At 33.3% G+C, this 17350-nt stretch overlaps 1 protein-coding gene across 1 annotated transcript in view; it reads left to right on the top strand.

Annotated features, from left to right (window-relative positions):
• Window positions 1–17350, top strand: part of LOC145685160 (uncharacterized) — a 51907-nt gene that overhangs the window by 21010 nt on the left and 13547 nt on the right. The window contains exons 4-5 of the mRNA XM_081757513.1: window positions 2416–2556; window positions 9704–9904. Of these exons, the coding sequence (XP_081613639.1) occupies window positions 2416–2556; window positions 9704–9904 (342 nt within the window). The remainder of the gene's footprint in view (window positions 1–2415; window positions 2557–9703; window positions 9905–17350) is intronic.

The following is a 17350-nucleotide window of genomic DNA, read 5'->3' as shown; positions in this document are numbered from 1 at the left end:
TGAACCATTTGATGTGGCGTTTTCTTCTTAATCAATCCTTTCACCCCTGTATTCCTAATAATTTATTTAAACCAATGGCAATATCAGATTCTTGATGTCATGTTGAACAAAATCTTAGCTTTTGCACATGAATTTTATACAAATACATTTTTCAAGATGTATGCTGTTTACTTGCAGATGTGTGTGAACTTTGATGTAAAATTATGGATATTCTTAATAGAGAAAGATTGTGTTCACTCTTTAATCTTCTATAGCGTTGTGTGTGAAACAATAGCTTCTTCCCATTCTCTGCATTCTATGTTACCCACTGATCTTGTTTCACATAATGATGAAGGTTTATTACAGGATTTATAGGTACAGACATCTGCATTTGGAAATCACTCTTCATACTTCCGCTTCATCATACGAATAAATTCAAAAATAAACGTCAGTAGTGAACTTTCTTACTTGTTCTTTTTTACGATAAATTTCCATTTATTTTTTTAATTTATTTTTTCATAATACTTAAATACCGAATATGTTCATGATATACTTACGTTGTGCTCCTCGAAACTGGCAATATTCCCAGCGGACTTCATAATTTTCCAAAAACATGTGTACATCGTTAGTAAGGCAATAAATAGTAAGCAATGATTAAAATTGTATCGTTTCCTTTTCAATACGATTTTACAATCTACCCTACCCCTCTGCATGAAAATTATAGAAGTCAATCCCACATTTTCATAATATTCTTAGTTTCTTTTTCCGTCTTTTTCTAAAAAGAAAATTTTAAACTGTTTCTCTCATTTAAACATCAAAACAAAGAGCCGTATCATTTATTAGTGTTTTCAAAATATCTGAGTATACAAAACTAATAACCAGTACAATATTCGTGATTTATCGCTTATAGTTCAAAAGTTACACAATTTGTAAAAGAATATTCTTACCTCTTTACACTTTCTGAATTTTCGATTGATATTTAATGAGCAAATGATGTGATTATTGTAAAGAAAAAAGTGGTTTCTGCTATAAAATTCTGCATTGGAAAGATAATAATTTAATTAAAAATATAGTAAATAATTTTTCGTAATCTTCTCTCATTGTTTTAGATACAGTAGAAGCCTGAAATAGTGAGGTTCGAAATACTGAGAGCTCGAATGTAATACAGGGAAAGTACGTCCCCCAGTTTAAAAAATATATATATATATATATATATATATATATATATATATAGCTTTTTAAATAAAATTTTTATTTTGCAACTCAAGTTAACCAGTAAACATTCTCTAAGAGCGGTTCTGCAATACAATTTTGCCGGTAGATTCGCTTTATAATATTGTAATTTACTGTATAATATTCTAATTTATGAGTGCACGAATGTTACCCTTCTTCACCTGCACGGGATAGATTTTTCTCACTTCTATAGTCACATTTCGATATATTGTGATACAGCTATAACATAAAATTAAAACATATCATCCTGAAACCGCATCATATCGGGCGTGTATTGTATTTCCATTATGTCGTTAACATCCTACATCAAATTTAGCTATTTTATAACTTACAATATTTGGTTTATAAATCACAAGTATACGTTTTTCTGATTTTAAACTTAATTTTGATCTTAAGGTTTTCATTATTAGTTTATGTGGGCTTATTTAATAATATATGTAAAATAATATAAAATAAAGATCACTTTACCTTTTTCTGATGCGTGTTATTTATTTGTACGTCAATAATTTCAACTTTGGCATTTTCGAAGTCTTCTTCATGGAAAGAGAAGTTTCCTAGAAGTTTCAAACCAAGTTGCTGTGTGATTATATTTCCTAATTCTTCTTTCTTCCATTAATATACACTATAATCTTAATATCCCCCCTAAAAGCACTAATAAGTCCTATTCTTGACCTTAAAAATTCTAGTATATGAAATTCACTGCAGGTGGAAATCTTTCTTCATACTTCCGCTTTATCGTACGAATAAATTCGATGTATAAATTTCTAACGAAATCCACTTTATTATTATTATTATTCATTTCTGGTCGCCTTTGTTTCATTGTTGTCAATCCCTATATATACCTAATTCCTGCATAACATGGAAGATTTCTGAAAAAGTATGCAAAAATCCGAAATAATAATTTAGTAATTAGATTTTTTTTTCTAAACTTAATAATATAATTTTATTGGTTATCAAGTATACCACTATCCTAGCTTAGTTCAAATTCCCTTGTTCTCATGAAGTATTCGTAGGTAGAAACCCAGAAACTAGTGTGCTAACAACCTAGATAACTTCTAGGTTAGTGTAACTATGAAGACTTCAGAAATGCAGAAGTTGAAATTATTGACATATATATATAATTAATACGCACCAGAAATTAGTAAAGTAATCTTTATTTGATATTATTTTACATACATTATTGATTTTTATGTGTACTTACAGGATCAGCTGAGAACTTTCATTCCATTTATGATTGAAAATGTCTGTAACTCTCAAGCAGGTGGAAGAAAGGAAATACAAGAATGGTGGCCTTCCGGAGTCCCATACAGTCAGACATTGGAAGTACCTAAGGACATATTACCGGTATTATTATTTTTTTCAATGTCATTGATAATGTAGCAACATAAACAGAGGTATAGGAAATTTACAATACATTACAATACAATACAATCTTCTCCTCTTCCCATAGTTTACCCATAAAACTGTAGTTTAACGACAAACATAACTCTTAGAAAAAAAATGAAATTTAATCTTATTATCTCAAGGAAAATGTAATAAAAATAGTAAGTTATTTTGCTTCTATTTTCATCTTATTCTTTTTTGGTTTTGTATCTATGGCGTATCTAATCTCAAGACGTGTTTTGATACCTATGAACATATATATTAACGATTAAAATGCTCCAAAGATGTCCGAAGTTTGGATAAGCCATTTCTTCCTACATGGGAAGTCTTTACTCTGCAACGACACACCAAAGAAAGGACAAAGTATTGCTTATTGATGATCAAATGAATACATTTTGTAGATTGTTTACTCATAATGATATTGTAATCGTAGAAGCGATAGTATTTTATTACATCCTTGGGATTCTTACATGATATCGGAAATGTTCATGTTTACGAAAAGCAATACGAACTGTACATAAATACATGTAGGTGTATAAAAGATTCACAGCATTTTTGAATACTTTTTTTTTTACATGAGTGTTTTTACAAGTGGTTTCTTCATCATCGCATTCACTAAGTAGAAAAATTTTCAGAACATTCTACTAACATATTTTTATTAAAACTTTCTGTGTTGTATGCTTTTAAGATTGTTAAGTGCTAAGTTGTATAAAGGTTTATGCGAATACATTAATGTACTTTTGTACACAGCTATATTCATTTAAGTGAAAATCATTCTTAATTCTAGTGTCATGGCTGAACTGTACCATTTATCGTATGAATCTTAGTTTGATCTTGTGTGTGAAGTAAAATTTCAAACTATGTGACAGATATTGGATTTTTCCGTAACTTAATTTTTACATGGGGTTTTTCAGGTTTGCTATTATTAAGTATTCTTCTAGCTTCTTTTTATCTTAAATATGTTTTCACTATCAGAATGAATTTTCTCAAACATAATTCTACAAAATTAGGGACTGCTTGTTTATTTAGGAAGTTTTGTAGCCACCTTCATAGCGTAGTATAGCAAATTTTACCTTCTTCTTACTATACCTGATCATTCTATCTGATTTCTACATCATGAAAACTTACCACTAAGAGTACTTTGTGTCTTCTCTGTTTGACTAAAAGGATGTTTATCTGTGAAGTTGTTTTTATTTAAAATTGTACAAATTCATGACTGGTCAACTGTTATTTAACCGTCTTGTTAGTTGTTTTAAAGCAAGTTCAATATTCAACAAACAAAGATTTCTCATGCAAAATTATAGATTGCAAGCAGTGATGATAGTCACAATAGTAAGCAAAAGAAAAGTCTTCATACTTAGCGCAACGATTATGAAAACTTAAAAAGGTTTCCGAGAACCACAATTCTCATTATTAGCTTATTTTTGAGTTTGAAAAGAAACTTTTAAAATGGTTAAAAAAATCTGAAAAAAGCGAAGGGATAAAAAGGTAATTCAAAGCAACTACATAGCCTCATATCACAGAACACTAGCGATGTGAAGTTGTGTAGTTGCTTCGAATTACCTTTTTATCCCTTCATCTAAATTTTTTAAAGACAAAGATTTCGATAAGCAATTTCACATTTTTCTTTAAGGGAAGAAAGTACCAATGCATTTTTCTCTTTCTATATAAGTGTCTCTTAGAGCTTCTATAAATTCAGTTGTTGTTGGATGAGTTGCCTTCTGTTCATATATATATATATATATATATATAAACTGTTCTTTCTTCATTACACACGAATATCTTACAAAATATTATTTGAATTATTGTTTGTTATAGCTTTGTTCTCCATATAGCAATACGATTTCATTTAATTATTTTTTTCTATATAAACAAGACTTACAAAGAGCTGAAGAAAGAAATATTTCAAAGCTAAAATTCATTGCCACGAAGTGAGAACGTTCTACACTTTGAGAAATCTCATTTACGGAAGTAATGTATGGAAGTTCATTTCGGAGGAAACTAAAGAGTTTCTCTGAGATTTCTGTGTTATGATGTGAATCTACCGTTAACTCGTGGAAGAAAGCAATTTAAGTAGATTTCAAGTGTAGGAACAGGAATATATTTTGGAAAAATATATTTCGAAAGGAAGTTAGGGATGATGTTTAATGATTTTCGTCGAACGGAAAAATCTACCGTGTTCAGGTATGGAAGAACAATTTAACAGGCTCGTAAGCTTGACAAAAGTAATTTAAGATCAAAAATTTTCATTTGGGGAAGGGAAAGACTAATGATTTCCACGCAATAGTGGTAATTTGTCATGTTCAGATCTAAAATAAGGAATTAACTTAGTCCAACCTTGAGACATCTCGTTTAGAGTTGACTTTGGGTTTATTCATTCTTGAGAAGCGCAAGAATTTTGCCTCACAATTTAAGTCAAGTGGGGTGAATCTTCTGCTTTGGGGTACAACGAATTAAATAAAAGCAAACATTTATATTCATAACCTATGTTACAGTTTCCGCATCATATCATTAACTTTATCAGGGACCTCATGAAGGTGCAGTCTAAGGCAACAGCTTATAAATCTCAGAAAGCGAGAGAAGGTTGCTTCTAACAAGCAGCAAAATTTTTCCTTTAATTTTACAGTACTAAGTTTTTAGTTAAATACTAACTTTAATTCAAATTTTAGTCAGATTTAATTACGTCTTATCTTAAGCAAAAATGATTTAATGTCGACTTTTGAAAAATTTATTTTGATTCGACAAGATCTCGATGCTGGAGAAAGTGTTTACGGACGATCTTGTGAGGGTTCACAAAATCAAAGATTTTTAACTTAAGTCAACGGGTATCCTGAAACCAGGTGTTTCTATAGCTCTGAAATATTCTCTATTAATTTCTTCTCTGAGTAAGAGTAAATGGCAATGACAAAGGCCGAGTAAACAGAAGTATCCCGAAAACACCCACAAAAACAGTATAACCACTACATATGTTGCACGTAAACTAATAACTAAAGTTTTCGAGTGATAAATAATAGAGCAAAGATATTTATTTTCGAAAAGTCACTGAAGGGTTAAAAATAAAATAATATAAAAGTAGATTCCATTATAATATATAGTACTTAAGAATTATTGACAAAGAAATCACTTTCGCTATTTGTATATTATAATAGCTTATAGTTCAATTAACCAGATCTCATATAGTAGCACTACCACATATAGAAATAATCTATAAACACCGACGTCAATGGGGAAGCTTGGGGCTAATAAATATGACATCGTATATTGTATGTACAAGGTGTTCCAAAATGATCTTTCAAACTTTGCGGCATAATGTTCACACAATCTAAAGTTTGTCCTATACCAACTGCCAACAAATCTCTCTTCTCTAATTTCTATTGGTTTCGTTTTTGCTTTTGAGATATTGACGAAAATGCCCCGTCCCTAGGAGGTGGAACAGTATGGAATGGCGAATTGAGAGCAAATCTGCCACCCAGGTCTAGCGAAACTTCCGAACGCGTTGCAGACGTACACCCCTATCACGTCCGATCACCCGGCAGTGGTACACGAAGTTTAAAGGAGCAGTTCGAGTTAAAAACAAGTTTGGTGTAATAGAAAGAGTAACAAAAAATAAGAGACCCGTATTTTTTTATATCTTGATAGGCCGTCTCGTTCAGCTTCTACAGACATTTGTTTTTGATGAATCGTAACTGCTTACGTCATTGGTGGGATACGCGAGAAACTCAATGTGAGTCAGCAACCACTCCTTTGTACGCAGCTGATAAACCTTTAATAGTGCATTGGATTTAATAGATTGTGTTTTGGACTTGTTAGTTGCTCTGTGTTGAATTCTTGAGGGAAGTTTCTGTTAGTTGTTTTTCCTATAGCATTAGTATAAAAAAAAGAGTAGAGAGAGAGAGAGAGCAGTAATTACGTTTGTTGTGCGAAACAGTGTTTCTTCCAGACATGTTTTTATGGTGGCACTGTCTCCCGGAGCTCTGAGAGATTCCCCCGGAGGAGACCAAAATACGTCTATAATGTAATAAATATAATAGTACTGTGTAAAAATAATGTGCCTCTCCGAATACTAAGTGTCCCTTCCCCTCCCCCCGGATTTTTTTTCTGAAAGGAACACTAGTGTGAAGTAGAAAACACGTGTTAGTACAGCGCGTGCTGTATCTGTGAAGTGAAATAGAAATGCCTAACACTTGCTGTGTTTTCGGTTGTAATTCTTGTGCAATTGAAGCTGAGGACTAAAGCATCTTTTCTTACGTTTCTAAGTCGTGAAAAATCACCAGATCGATATCAATTATGGCTCAAGAAAATCAATGGGAAAAATGTACCAAATATATTAACTCGTGTTCCAAACATCTTGAAGAGCCTCCTTCAAGAAGTGAAGTTTACTGAAAGAAAAGTTAATGCCAGTGGCGGATCTAGACTGGGGACGGGGGCCTAGGCCCCCCAGTTTTTGAGTGACAAAATTGATTTAAGCTATTATTTAGATATTTTTGAAAGTTTTTAGTAAACATGATATACATATCATAGTCTGGGTTCTGACTCCCCCCCCCCTGAGTTTTTACCGTCTAGATCCACTTATGCTAATGACAGGAGAATTATTTACACGCAAACTGAGAAAGAATGCTGTTCCAAGTATATTATTGAAAGGTTTAAAATCCGAGCCATTGAACAAGCACCGATCTATGTCCAGTTACAAACGTACAAATATCGTACAAGACGCAATTGACGGTTGTAGTCAAGACGAGGCATTAGAGGGTAATAGAGACAATGTCACTCATGATTCTGAAGATACTACTTTAGAAATAAGCTATACAATGTGAATTAGGGAGTGAAATATATCGGCTTGTAGAAGGAATCAGTGACGATGATTGTTCCTCAAGACATTGATTCATCGTTTAATTTCTCTGTATCATGTGACAATGATGATGAAATGGGTGATGAGAGTTGTTCCGCGGACAGCTATGAGAATAAAAGAAATTTAACCGGTGAAGTGTTTTTCGTATTCTGGCAAACTTTACAGATGTTATTTCATTTTTGCCTCATATGTTGCGCTCCTGTACATACCTTGAAGCACAAAATTATAGGGTCAGCGTTAAAAATTGCAACAAAACGTGAAAATGAACATACTTATGTTTGGGAATCGGAAGAATGATTAAAGAAAAGGTACTTAGGTGTTGCAGCAATCTCGTCCGCCATCTATTTACATATTGGTTTCGATTTTTTTTTTTTTTTTTGAAACGCTGAACTCATGCTTTATAGGATACGTTTTATAATATTATAAAAACATTTGTACAGCCCACCATCAGATATTTTCTACATGCAGATGATATTTGTAAGTCTTTGCAATCAGTTCTGGGAAAGGAAACCGCACTTAGAACGTGCCACCGCACCTCTCACAAACGATATGCTTGGCGCTGTGTAGTATGTATTGTAAGCCTGCTCTCGCTCTTTGCCCACCTATGACGTCATCACAAAATCTTTCTTCCTCTGTTACTCGCTAACGACTGAACGTATCGCGATCAAACAAACACCATTCCTTTTAGAATTTCCAACTCTACAAATGGAAATAAATTGTAAAAAATGCATTTCTAAGTCGAACTGCTCCTTTAAGGAAACTAGAAGTGTCATGAAGAGGACGAGTTCTGAACGTCCAAGCACGAGTGAAGCAGGTGTGGAACATGTGCAATAAGCATTTCTCCGAAGCCCAACCAAATCAGTCTGTCAAACGTCTCGATAGTTGTGGCTTCCACCGATCATATGCACAGGGTGCTACATAAGCGACTGAAGCTGCATGCCTACAAATTGAGTTGCTGCATGTGCTTCAACCTGACGGTAGGTCAAAGCGCAAAGTATTTGCAGTTGAGATTCTGAATCGCGCATCCACGAATCAGAGTTTCTGGCAAAGGTGATGTTCTCGGATGAAGCGTGCTTTCATATGTCCAGGATGGTAAACCGACACAATGTACGGATATGGGACTCGAGAAATTGTGCGCGACAGTCCAAAGGTAAACATGTGGTGTGGTATGCTTTACGACCATGTGGTGGGACCGTTTATCTTTGCAGAGGCGTCAATCATCACGACTATTTATCTAAACATGTTGGAACAATTTGCATTTCCACAGATCGAACGCCTGCAACCTGGCATCCTCCTGCAGTAAGGTAGTGCCCCTCCTCACTGGGCCGCGATCGTAAGGAGGGCTTTGGACGACACATTTCAAGGTCGCTAGATTGGTCAAGGAGGAACCATTCCCTGGACCCCAATGTCTCCAAACATCATCCCATTAGATGTTTCTCTTTGAGGTTGTGTGAAGGATGTAGTTTACAAGATCCTATTGCAGGAATTGCGGGAACTACGAGCTCGAATCGGCGCAGCACGTAAACATGTTACAGAAGACATGCTAGGCCAGACGTGGGTGGAACTGGCATATCGCTTAAATATCTTACGTGCTACTGATAGCACACACATTGAACTCTGTTAAACGGCTGATAAAACTTTAGGTGTGTGTGAACATTATGCCATAAAACGCACCTTTCTATCTATCTCCATTTCTGAATTATACGCGATCAAAGTTGGAGAAATCATTTTGGAATATCCTGTATACTTTTTATATTGTTCGTTTTACACAGTAAATGCAGTTAAACATGACATGATTAATTTAAATTTTATAAACGATATTTAAAAAGAAATGTTCTCTATACCTGTATAATACTTTTAAAAGAAATTCTTTATCAATTATTGTATATTAGTGTAGAGTTTAAAAATTTCATTCCTATTTATCTGTAAAATATGATGAATATATATGAAATTTTAAATTATTACTGTGAGTTTATTTTATTTAGCTTCATGTTACTGCAAATTCAAAAATATCTAGTCTGAAAAGTCCACTAAATTTGATTTAAATTTTATTAATCAGTTGTAAAACATTTTCTGTCTTGATTATGTACCTTGACTGTGTGAGGTGAATTGTTGACATGTTAATAAAAATTTTGAGTAGGAAACTAAACATTTCACATATATCTCTATATTCTTAGAGAAAATATTCGTAATTAAGCTAATTGTTTAAACCATTCATTTTATTCCATATGTAATAATTTCAATTTGACATTTCTGCAGAGATTCTGGTCAGTTTGCTTGAAGGATGTAGTTCGTCGTTGTTATGAGCACTACGGCTGTAGTTATCTGCTACATATATCTAGCGAACTGGAAAGGTTAACACCAACAGAACTCAGACTCCTTGACAATAAAAATGGAACCGTGTCAATTTTTCTTCAGAGAACAGGGACCTTGATTGTATCTGTCGATAAGAAGACCATCGTAAGTTTCTTTTATATCTATAGTGCGCTGATACGTTATGCGATTATTAAGTAATTGGAACGCATCATTTCATACCAACTTTCATGAATTCACAAGTAGACCTTTTATCTTGAAACTTCGTTGTAACTTATAAACGAAGACAAAAGAAAGAAAAAAAACGCTGAAATATTGTACGATGCATACAAGAAGGGGAAATTGTATGACATACTCTGCAATACCATTAGATTAACAATGTTGCCAACCCAACATCAAATCGTATATTTTTCAAATGATAAGTCAAATTAATGCATATTTTAAATCTACATGTTATACGAAAACTTACAATACCACATTTATTATTTAGTGTTGCAAACTAACGACGCTACAGCATCACAAACAATAAAAAATATCTACAACAGTAATAACGCAAATGAGAGCACATCCAAAGCACCTTAGTGTCGAATACTGTGACCATCATGTGACTTATTTTAAATGAAATGTAAAAATGGATTGAAAATTTTACTGTTTTTCAGAAGGTTTTATTTCGGAACACTGCTTAAATAAGTATCATCTAATCACGTATATGGTTTTCAATAGATGTTGGAATTATAATACTGTTTACAGCGGTTACATGTCTCAAACTGTTCGGGAGCTATGAGAAACATGGTTAGAAATTGCTATACTGCATAAAATAACGTATTTGTCGGAAATTTATAAAACAATCATTTGTTTCTCTAACATTACAACAATAGATTCTGTTACTTGTAATTACAAGTTCTCACAATTCCACAATTTTAAATTTACCCATGTTTATTATATCGTCTGAACAGTTTGAGATATCAAATTGCTGTAAATGAGATTATGATCTGAAAACTACTCACGATAATTGGATGTGATACTTATCTAAGCAGTTTTCGAAATATCAATATCAACCGGATAGCAATGTATGCTAATCTTGCACAAAAATTAATTAATAAAGATATTGCACGTTGGAAGAGCTTGTGTAAAAGATATATAGGAAGTAAGGAAACCCCTTCAGTACAGCAGGAGAAACTTTCGAAATGTTTATTTAGATTCGTTATCAAATTACAAAATGGCTCATTCATTACAACTTGGGATTTGTAGCGGGAGATTAGTATTCAAATTAGCATACCTTTAAAACTATTGAGCATATGATTTCAAACTGATGTAGATTAAGGGAAAAGTGCAAAGTGACGAGTCCTTTGAAGTAAGTGAAGTCGTACCATAGAACTAAAATCTCAAAAACAATTAAAACTTGAAATGTATCTTGGGCCGACAGGAGATAAAATAAGGATATTAAAAGTGTTTTTTTTTCTTAGCTCCATACAGCTCCATGACATGTTTTCTTTCTTGAAGAAGTAGACAAAATATAGATCCTAATGTGCCAGCGACATACGTGAAAAAAATCTTCTAAGTTACTACCCACAAGACTCTAAGATTCGATTGCTGATGAATTCATATACTTTTATTGATTATTGGCGAACTTCCCTGTACTAACCGCAACGACTTTAGAAATCAATAGGAACTCCGGAATATTGTTACTAGAAAATTGCTGTCAGAATATCTCTCTGCATTCAGATTCTTCTTGCTGTTTATACGAGTGAAAAATTACCAACATTTTGACAATGATAAACTCTAAATCTTGATCTCCAACAAGCACCTAAACGCCTATATGTAGCATCTGAATTTGTAAGCGGTACTGTATACCCTGGCATAATAATTTACGACGTAATTATACTACGACGTTATAATTTTCTTCGACTGACTGAACAGCGACGATGACATTCTATAGTCTAGTTATAATCCTTAGTAAAGTATATGACAAATGAAAGTAATAGATTCTATATCTCTAGGATTCTTTTACCCTTTATATGTCATTCATAAAGTATCTTAAATTATCTACAAAGAGTTAAAAATGCATGACTGGACCGAGAATCGAGCGTAGATCTGTGGCTTACCGTGCGGAAACATTTACTACTACGCTATTTAGGCTGCTCCCTGAACAACCATACATTCTATCATTCCTGAAGTCGGTACTCAGTCACTCAAATTAAATGCACTGTCTCACAACTTCTTCCCGATCCAGTCGTTCATTTTTTCACTTACTGTATCACTGAATTCATACCTATAAAGGAATTGGTGTAATATACAATCGATTATTTTCCTCATATATCATATTTAATATATTGAATTGAGTTTATGAAATATATTAAATAACTGTTACTTTATTATTATTATTATTATTATTATTATTATTATTATTATTATTATTATTATTATTATTATTATTATTATTATTATTATTATTATTATTATTATTATTATTATAAGGGTCGGATCCAGGATTTTCTGAGGGGTGGAAGAAAAGGTTATGCCTTAACTCCTCCATTTTAAATAATAAATAAATAAATTACCAAAATAACCAGTCTCATTGAAGCTCTTCAAAATGACAAGTGACAATATTCTTTACACCTGACGACGCTGATACATGGAACGGAGGGGGGGGGGATTAAAGAGGGTCGCAAGTGATGTGCAGAAAAAATTATTCTTCTCTCTTCATGGCTTCTGTTTCTTTCCTACTTGACAAATGGTATATTGCTTTGCTTGGTGAACCCTTTTCCTTGAACCTTCAGAAAATCGACTTAACAATTGCTTTTGCAAAACTCCTCTTTCTAATAAGCCCCAAACGGAAACATGAAGGCAGAAAGTTTCGGAAAGTATTGCTATTTTCACTGCTAGCTTCTCATTCTAGATAATATATATTTACAACGAAATGGGTGCATGTGCACCGCTGCACCCCCTAAATCCGGCCCTGATTATTATTATTATTTCTCCATTTCCCACCACAACTTTCTTCATCTACACAATAGCATCGCTTTCTTTAACTTCGTATTTTCCAGGCTTTTCCTTCGTATTTTATTATTTCCGTACTCAGTACTATTTTTCAATAAATTGTTATATTAAAATTAACAAGAAAGAAAGAAATTTTAAAAGTACAGTACGACACACATTAGTGTTATAATAGATTGCTCTTTAGTGATTTTCTGTAGGCTGTCCAACTCTTATCTAGTACTTTCCCCTCTCTTAATATCTACTCAGACTTTGACATTCTTTCGCCATAATATTTGACTTTCAAACTATGCTCTGCATAAGTATGGGAAGTCCTATAGAACAGCTGTGACCGTCCGTTTGTTCACAGATATCAGAGCAAAATGGTAAGGAATAGCGCAAAGCAGTTTTTCAGAATCTATTCAGTGTTCCGAAAATAGATTCCACCTCTTTCCTTAACCTTCTATTCAAATCGGAAGGGATAGGAATATATCATTCCCGGTTTCAAGGCTGATCATCATAAAGAAGACGGAATTAGATAACAAAAAATGGTTTTCTGCAGTCCATTCAGTGTTCCAAGTGTTCCATAAGGTTCTGTTCACTCTTATATCTCTACTAAATCCAAGTGTTAGAAATGCACTACAACTTCCGGTTTCACTAATAGAACAAAAATGGAAAGAAGTAGAGAGAAAATTACTTCTTTTTATATGAGTTCAGCCCCCAGAATAAGTTTCATCTATTCCGTTAACCATCTATTCAAACCAGACTTAGTAGATATAGACTTTTGTTCGGTTTTAACGTCGATCGTCATAGAGCAAAACGGTATAGAAATTAATACAGCGTTCCACGAACAAATTATAGTTACACCATTATCTCTGTATTTATGATTTCTGAGTTCAATATTCATTTCCGCAGAGCAAAAACAGTAAGAGATGGCGATGGCTTTTCGGTATGTTTTTCAGCGTCCCAAGAATAAGTTTCATTTTTATCTTTATACCTCAATTTTATATAGTTTTCAGTTTCAACATTGATCGCCATAGTGAAGAAATATAGTAGATAGTGAGAAGCAGATTTTAAATATGGATTTAGTACTGCATGGACAGGTTCTATTTCCGACTTTATTTTCGGCTCCTTCGTGGCTATGTGGTTAGCATACACGCCTTTAGCGTGGGAGACATGAGTTCAATTCCTGGCGGTAGCTCATGTGATTCGGATCCCAGCTGTAGGCCCATGTTCCATACTGTTAAAAAAGACACTAAACTCAAATCCAATCCAAACCAATTCCGATTCCTGTTTCAACAGGAAGTGACACTTCCACCTTCAATATTGATCTCCAAAGCAAATATGATAAAACACAACGACAAATGTTTTTGATATAAATCCAGTGTCCCAAGAATCATTCTGATTTTATCCTTCAATTCAAACCGGTAATGGTAGAAATCTGCTATTTCCTGTTTCAACACTTATCGCCATAGTGAAGAAAGTAACAAATAGCGAGAATCAGTTTTTGTATGGATTTACTACCACAAGGATGTGTTAGTACTTCCGTTTGCAGTATTGAATTTTCATAGTTTGAAAGTTTATTGTACTTTCATATTATGAAACGAAACCCACTTGTCTTACTCGTAGTATGTCATTCAATATTGGTAACCATAATATAAAAGCAAACTTTTCTCTAGAATTATATCTCTTTCCTACATTCTGATCATGAGATGCTCTGTTTAGAAAACAAAATGTTATTACTTGTTCCTAAGTTGTGTTCAGAAATGTACATACATGGAAAAGATTTTATGATCTACACCTATAGCCTGAGGAATATATATAAAATAGAATTATAGTTGTGAACAAAGAAAAAAATTTTGTCCTTTTCTTTGCTCAATATTTATAAAGGTAACGCAGTTTTATTCATTTTCTTATACTCTTAAATTTTATTGTAATGAACAATATTAATGTGTGCTACAAATTTCAAACTGGAATGACTTAGTATCTAAGAAACCTTTTTATGCTCGGAGGCAAAGCGTAGTTCATCTGAAATTTGTAACATCGTGTATTTAGACAACTCAAGGATGAACTTTATTAATCTTCTTAGGATAAGAAATGAAATAATCAATTTCATTTGAATATTTTCGACATCTCACCACAAGCTATCAGGACTCGAAATGGTTTTAACTATACCATTGGCGTAATGACACAGAAACTTAACCATTATGACTATCCAACATCGTGTAATACTCACAGGTAGTTCAGCTTTGATAATCTCCAATCGATGTCTTTTCACTATGCGATCTTAATTCCAACTCCCCAGTTCACTCTCCGTACTCAACCAGCACAACCCCTTTCCGGGACTCAGATGCTTCCTGGTTGTAGCGTAGAGCTTAGCTTAGGTCTCCTTATGAAATGCCTTACTTTGTTATTTCCGTATAGGAAAACTTGCTATAAGTGTGGTGTGATGCCTACGTTATCTGTTTTTATTTTCCTAAACAAGTAGTTTGAATATCGCTTCCTTGTTTTACAATAAACAAAATAAATTTACAAAACACATGTTAGGATTTTGGGTACTTTACAATATAAGTGAAATTGTATTCCTTTTTAGAAATTGGTTCTACATTCAAGGAGAGCATAAAATACCAATAAATTAAGGAAAGTGTAAGAGATATGAAACGTATGTAATCCAAACTTGACAATAGTAATGTGATGTTGTTGATAGTTTGTCTCCGGCGGCATCACTAGGTTATTTTATTACATAACATACGTTGTATAAGGAATAGCTTTTTAGTTGTGAATAACTATTGTGTTTTTCAGATGTAAAGCATCACGGGCAGTAGCCAATGCTGTGCGATATTCCGCGCGGTGTTGCCGGATTTCGGACTCCCCTTTCCCTTCTCGCTCTTCCTCTAGTTGAGATTATTACACATACATTGGCAACATTATTCACAATGTAAATATACTATTCCAGCAAACTCAAAGATTTTGGCTGTGTATCCTAGAAGTATATATAGCAACTGAATAACCTACCTATTAACTTATTCCAGTGGAACTGCTAAACGTTCGTCTTCAACACTACTTTCACTATCGTCTATGTCAATTAATATTTCGCCATTGTCTGAATCTGACTCTTGTAAATTTTTTATTATGAGTTCCAAGAATTGTAAACACAAAAAATAATTCTTCGAGCTTCACTTCGTAGCACTTTTTTTTTTTTTTTTTTTTAAAGAAAATTCCGCACTTGTACTCGGTTTCCTTAAAGACATTGTCAACTATAATTTTGGAGAACAAATGAACTACCACGAAAGAAAGCAACCTAGACACTGATGAATTCTGTTTATGCTAGAAGAAGAGAAGTTGCGTTCCTACACACACAATCAGCTCCTTTGCTTCCATGTAATAACATACTCTTATACTTGATGTAGGTCTCACAACTACAATCCATCTGATTCGTAAGCAACACGATATGGTCGAGTTTGTTTTGGGTTACAATAATTTATGACACCACTCAGACGCCTGGTGCTTTTGCGTCCCTGCTAGAGGAGTAAAGAAGGAGTACGTAATTGGCCACACATAGTAAGGTATTGAAACGAAGAAAAAAAAATCATACTGCGTTTCTTCTGTCGAATAAGGAAGAATCTTGCATGAAGGCAATTTCAAAACAATATTACGAATGTCCCATACCTTCTGTTCTTCCACATGAGCTCCCGCCGGGAATCGAATATATATATATATATATATATATATATATATATATATATATATATATATATATATATATATATATATATACATATATATATATATATATGAATCAAATTGCAGAGGCTTGTTATTTAATTCGATCGCTTACTATTCTCAAGGGTGTAGAAACGGGGGAAAAGCGGGCCTTGACTTTCCAAACTATTTCCAGCCCCGAAATGAGGTTCATCTAGTATATGTTTAGTAAACTTATTTAATAATTAATGCAAATTAGGAACGTTTATAATAAAATAAGATTTTTAAAAAAAGAAAAAAGAAAAAAGAAAACATCATCAATACAGTTTCTGTACCTAATTACAAGGACGCTGATTTCTCTGTAAATTGAGGGGGGGGTGCATTCAGATGCAGAAAGCATATATGATGATTTTAAGACAAATTGCATTCAAATTATGCCTAATATTGCACATTTACAAATAAAATGAGGGGCCCTGGCTCCCTCAGTCCCCCCAGGATCTCTCACTACTATATTATTGCATAATAATATCTGAGTTGATATTTTTTCGAGTTTTTTCCTTTTAGTATTTTAACCTACATAAACACAAAGTCGGATAAACAGACTGCTAGAAACAGCATTTGTTTTCTTATGAATAGCTTATTGATTTATCTCTTACAATCCGCTTTTCAACTTCAGTACTGTTAAGATCCGTCTTTTGTTAAGGTAGCATCGAGGAAACATAATATGTGTATAGTATACATGGTGAGTTAAAATGCTTTCATATTCTGAAAGAGGTCATTTGTTCTGTTTTTAATGTGTGAAAAGCTTTCCTCCCCCTGAAAGTAATGTTCCCCTAGAACAACCTGTTGGTTACACCCCTGATTATCCTTTAATAAAAGTTGAGTTCCATTTCCAAATCGAAGAAAAATCCACTG

The sequence above is a fragment of the Thermobia domestica genome, chromosome 5 (genome assembly GCF_964235325.1).
Source record: "Thermobia domestica chromosome 5, izTheDome1.hap1.1, whole genome shotgun sequence".
In the NCBI taxonomy this organism is placed as follows: Eukaryota; Metazoa; Arthropoda; class Insecta; order Zygentoma; family Lepismatidae; genus Thermobia; species Thermobia domestica.
This window is presented reverse-complemented; position numbering and strand designations above follow the sequence as displayed.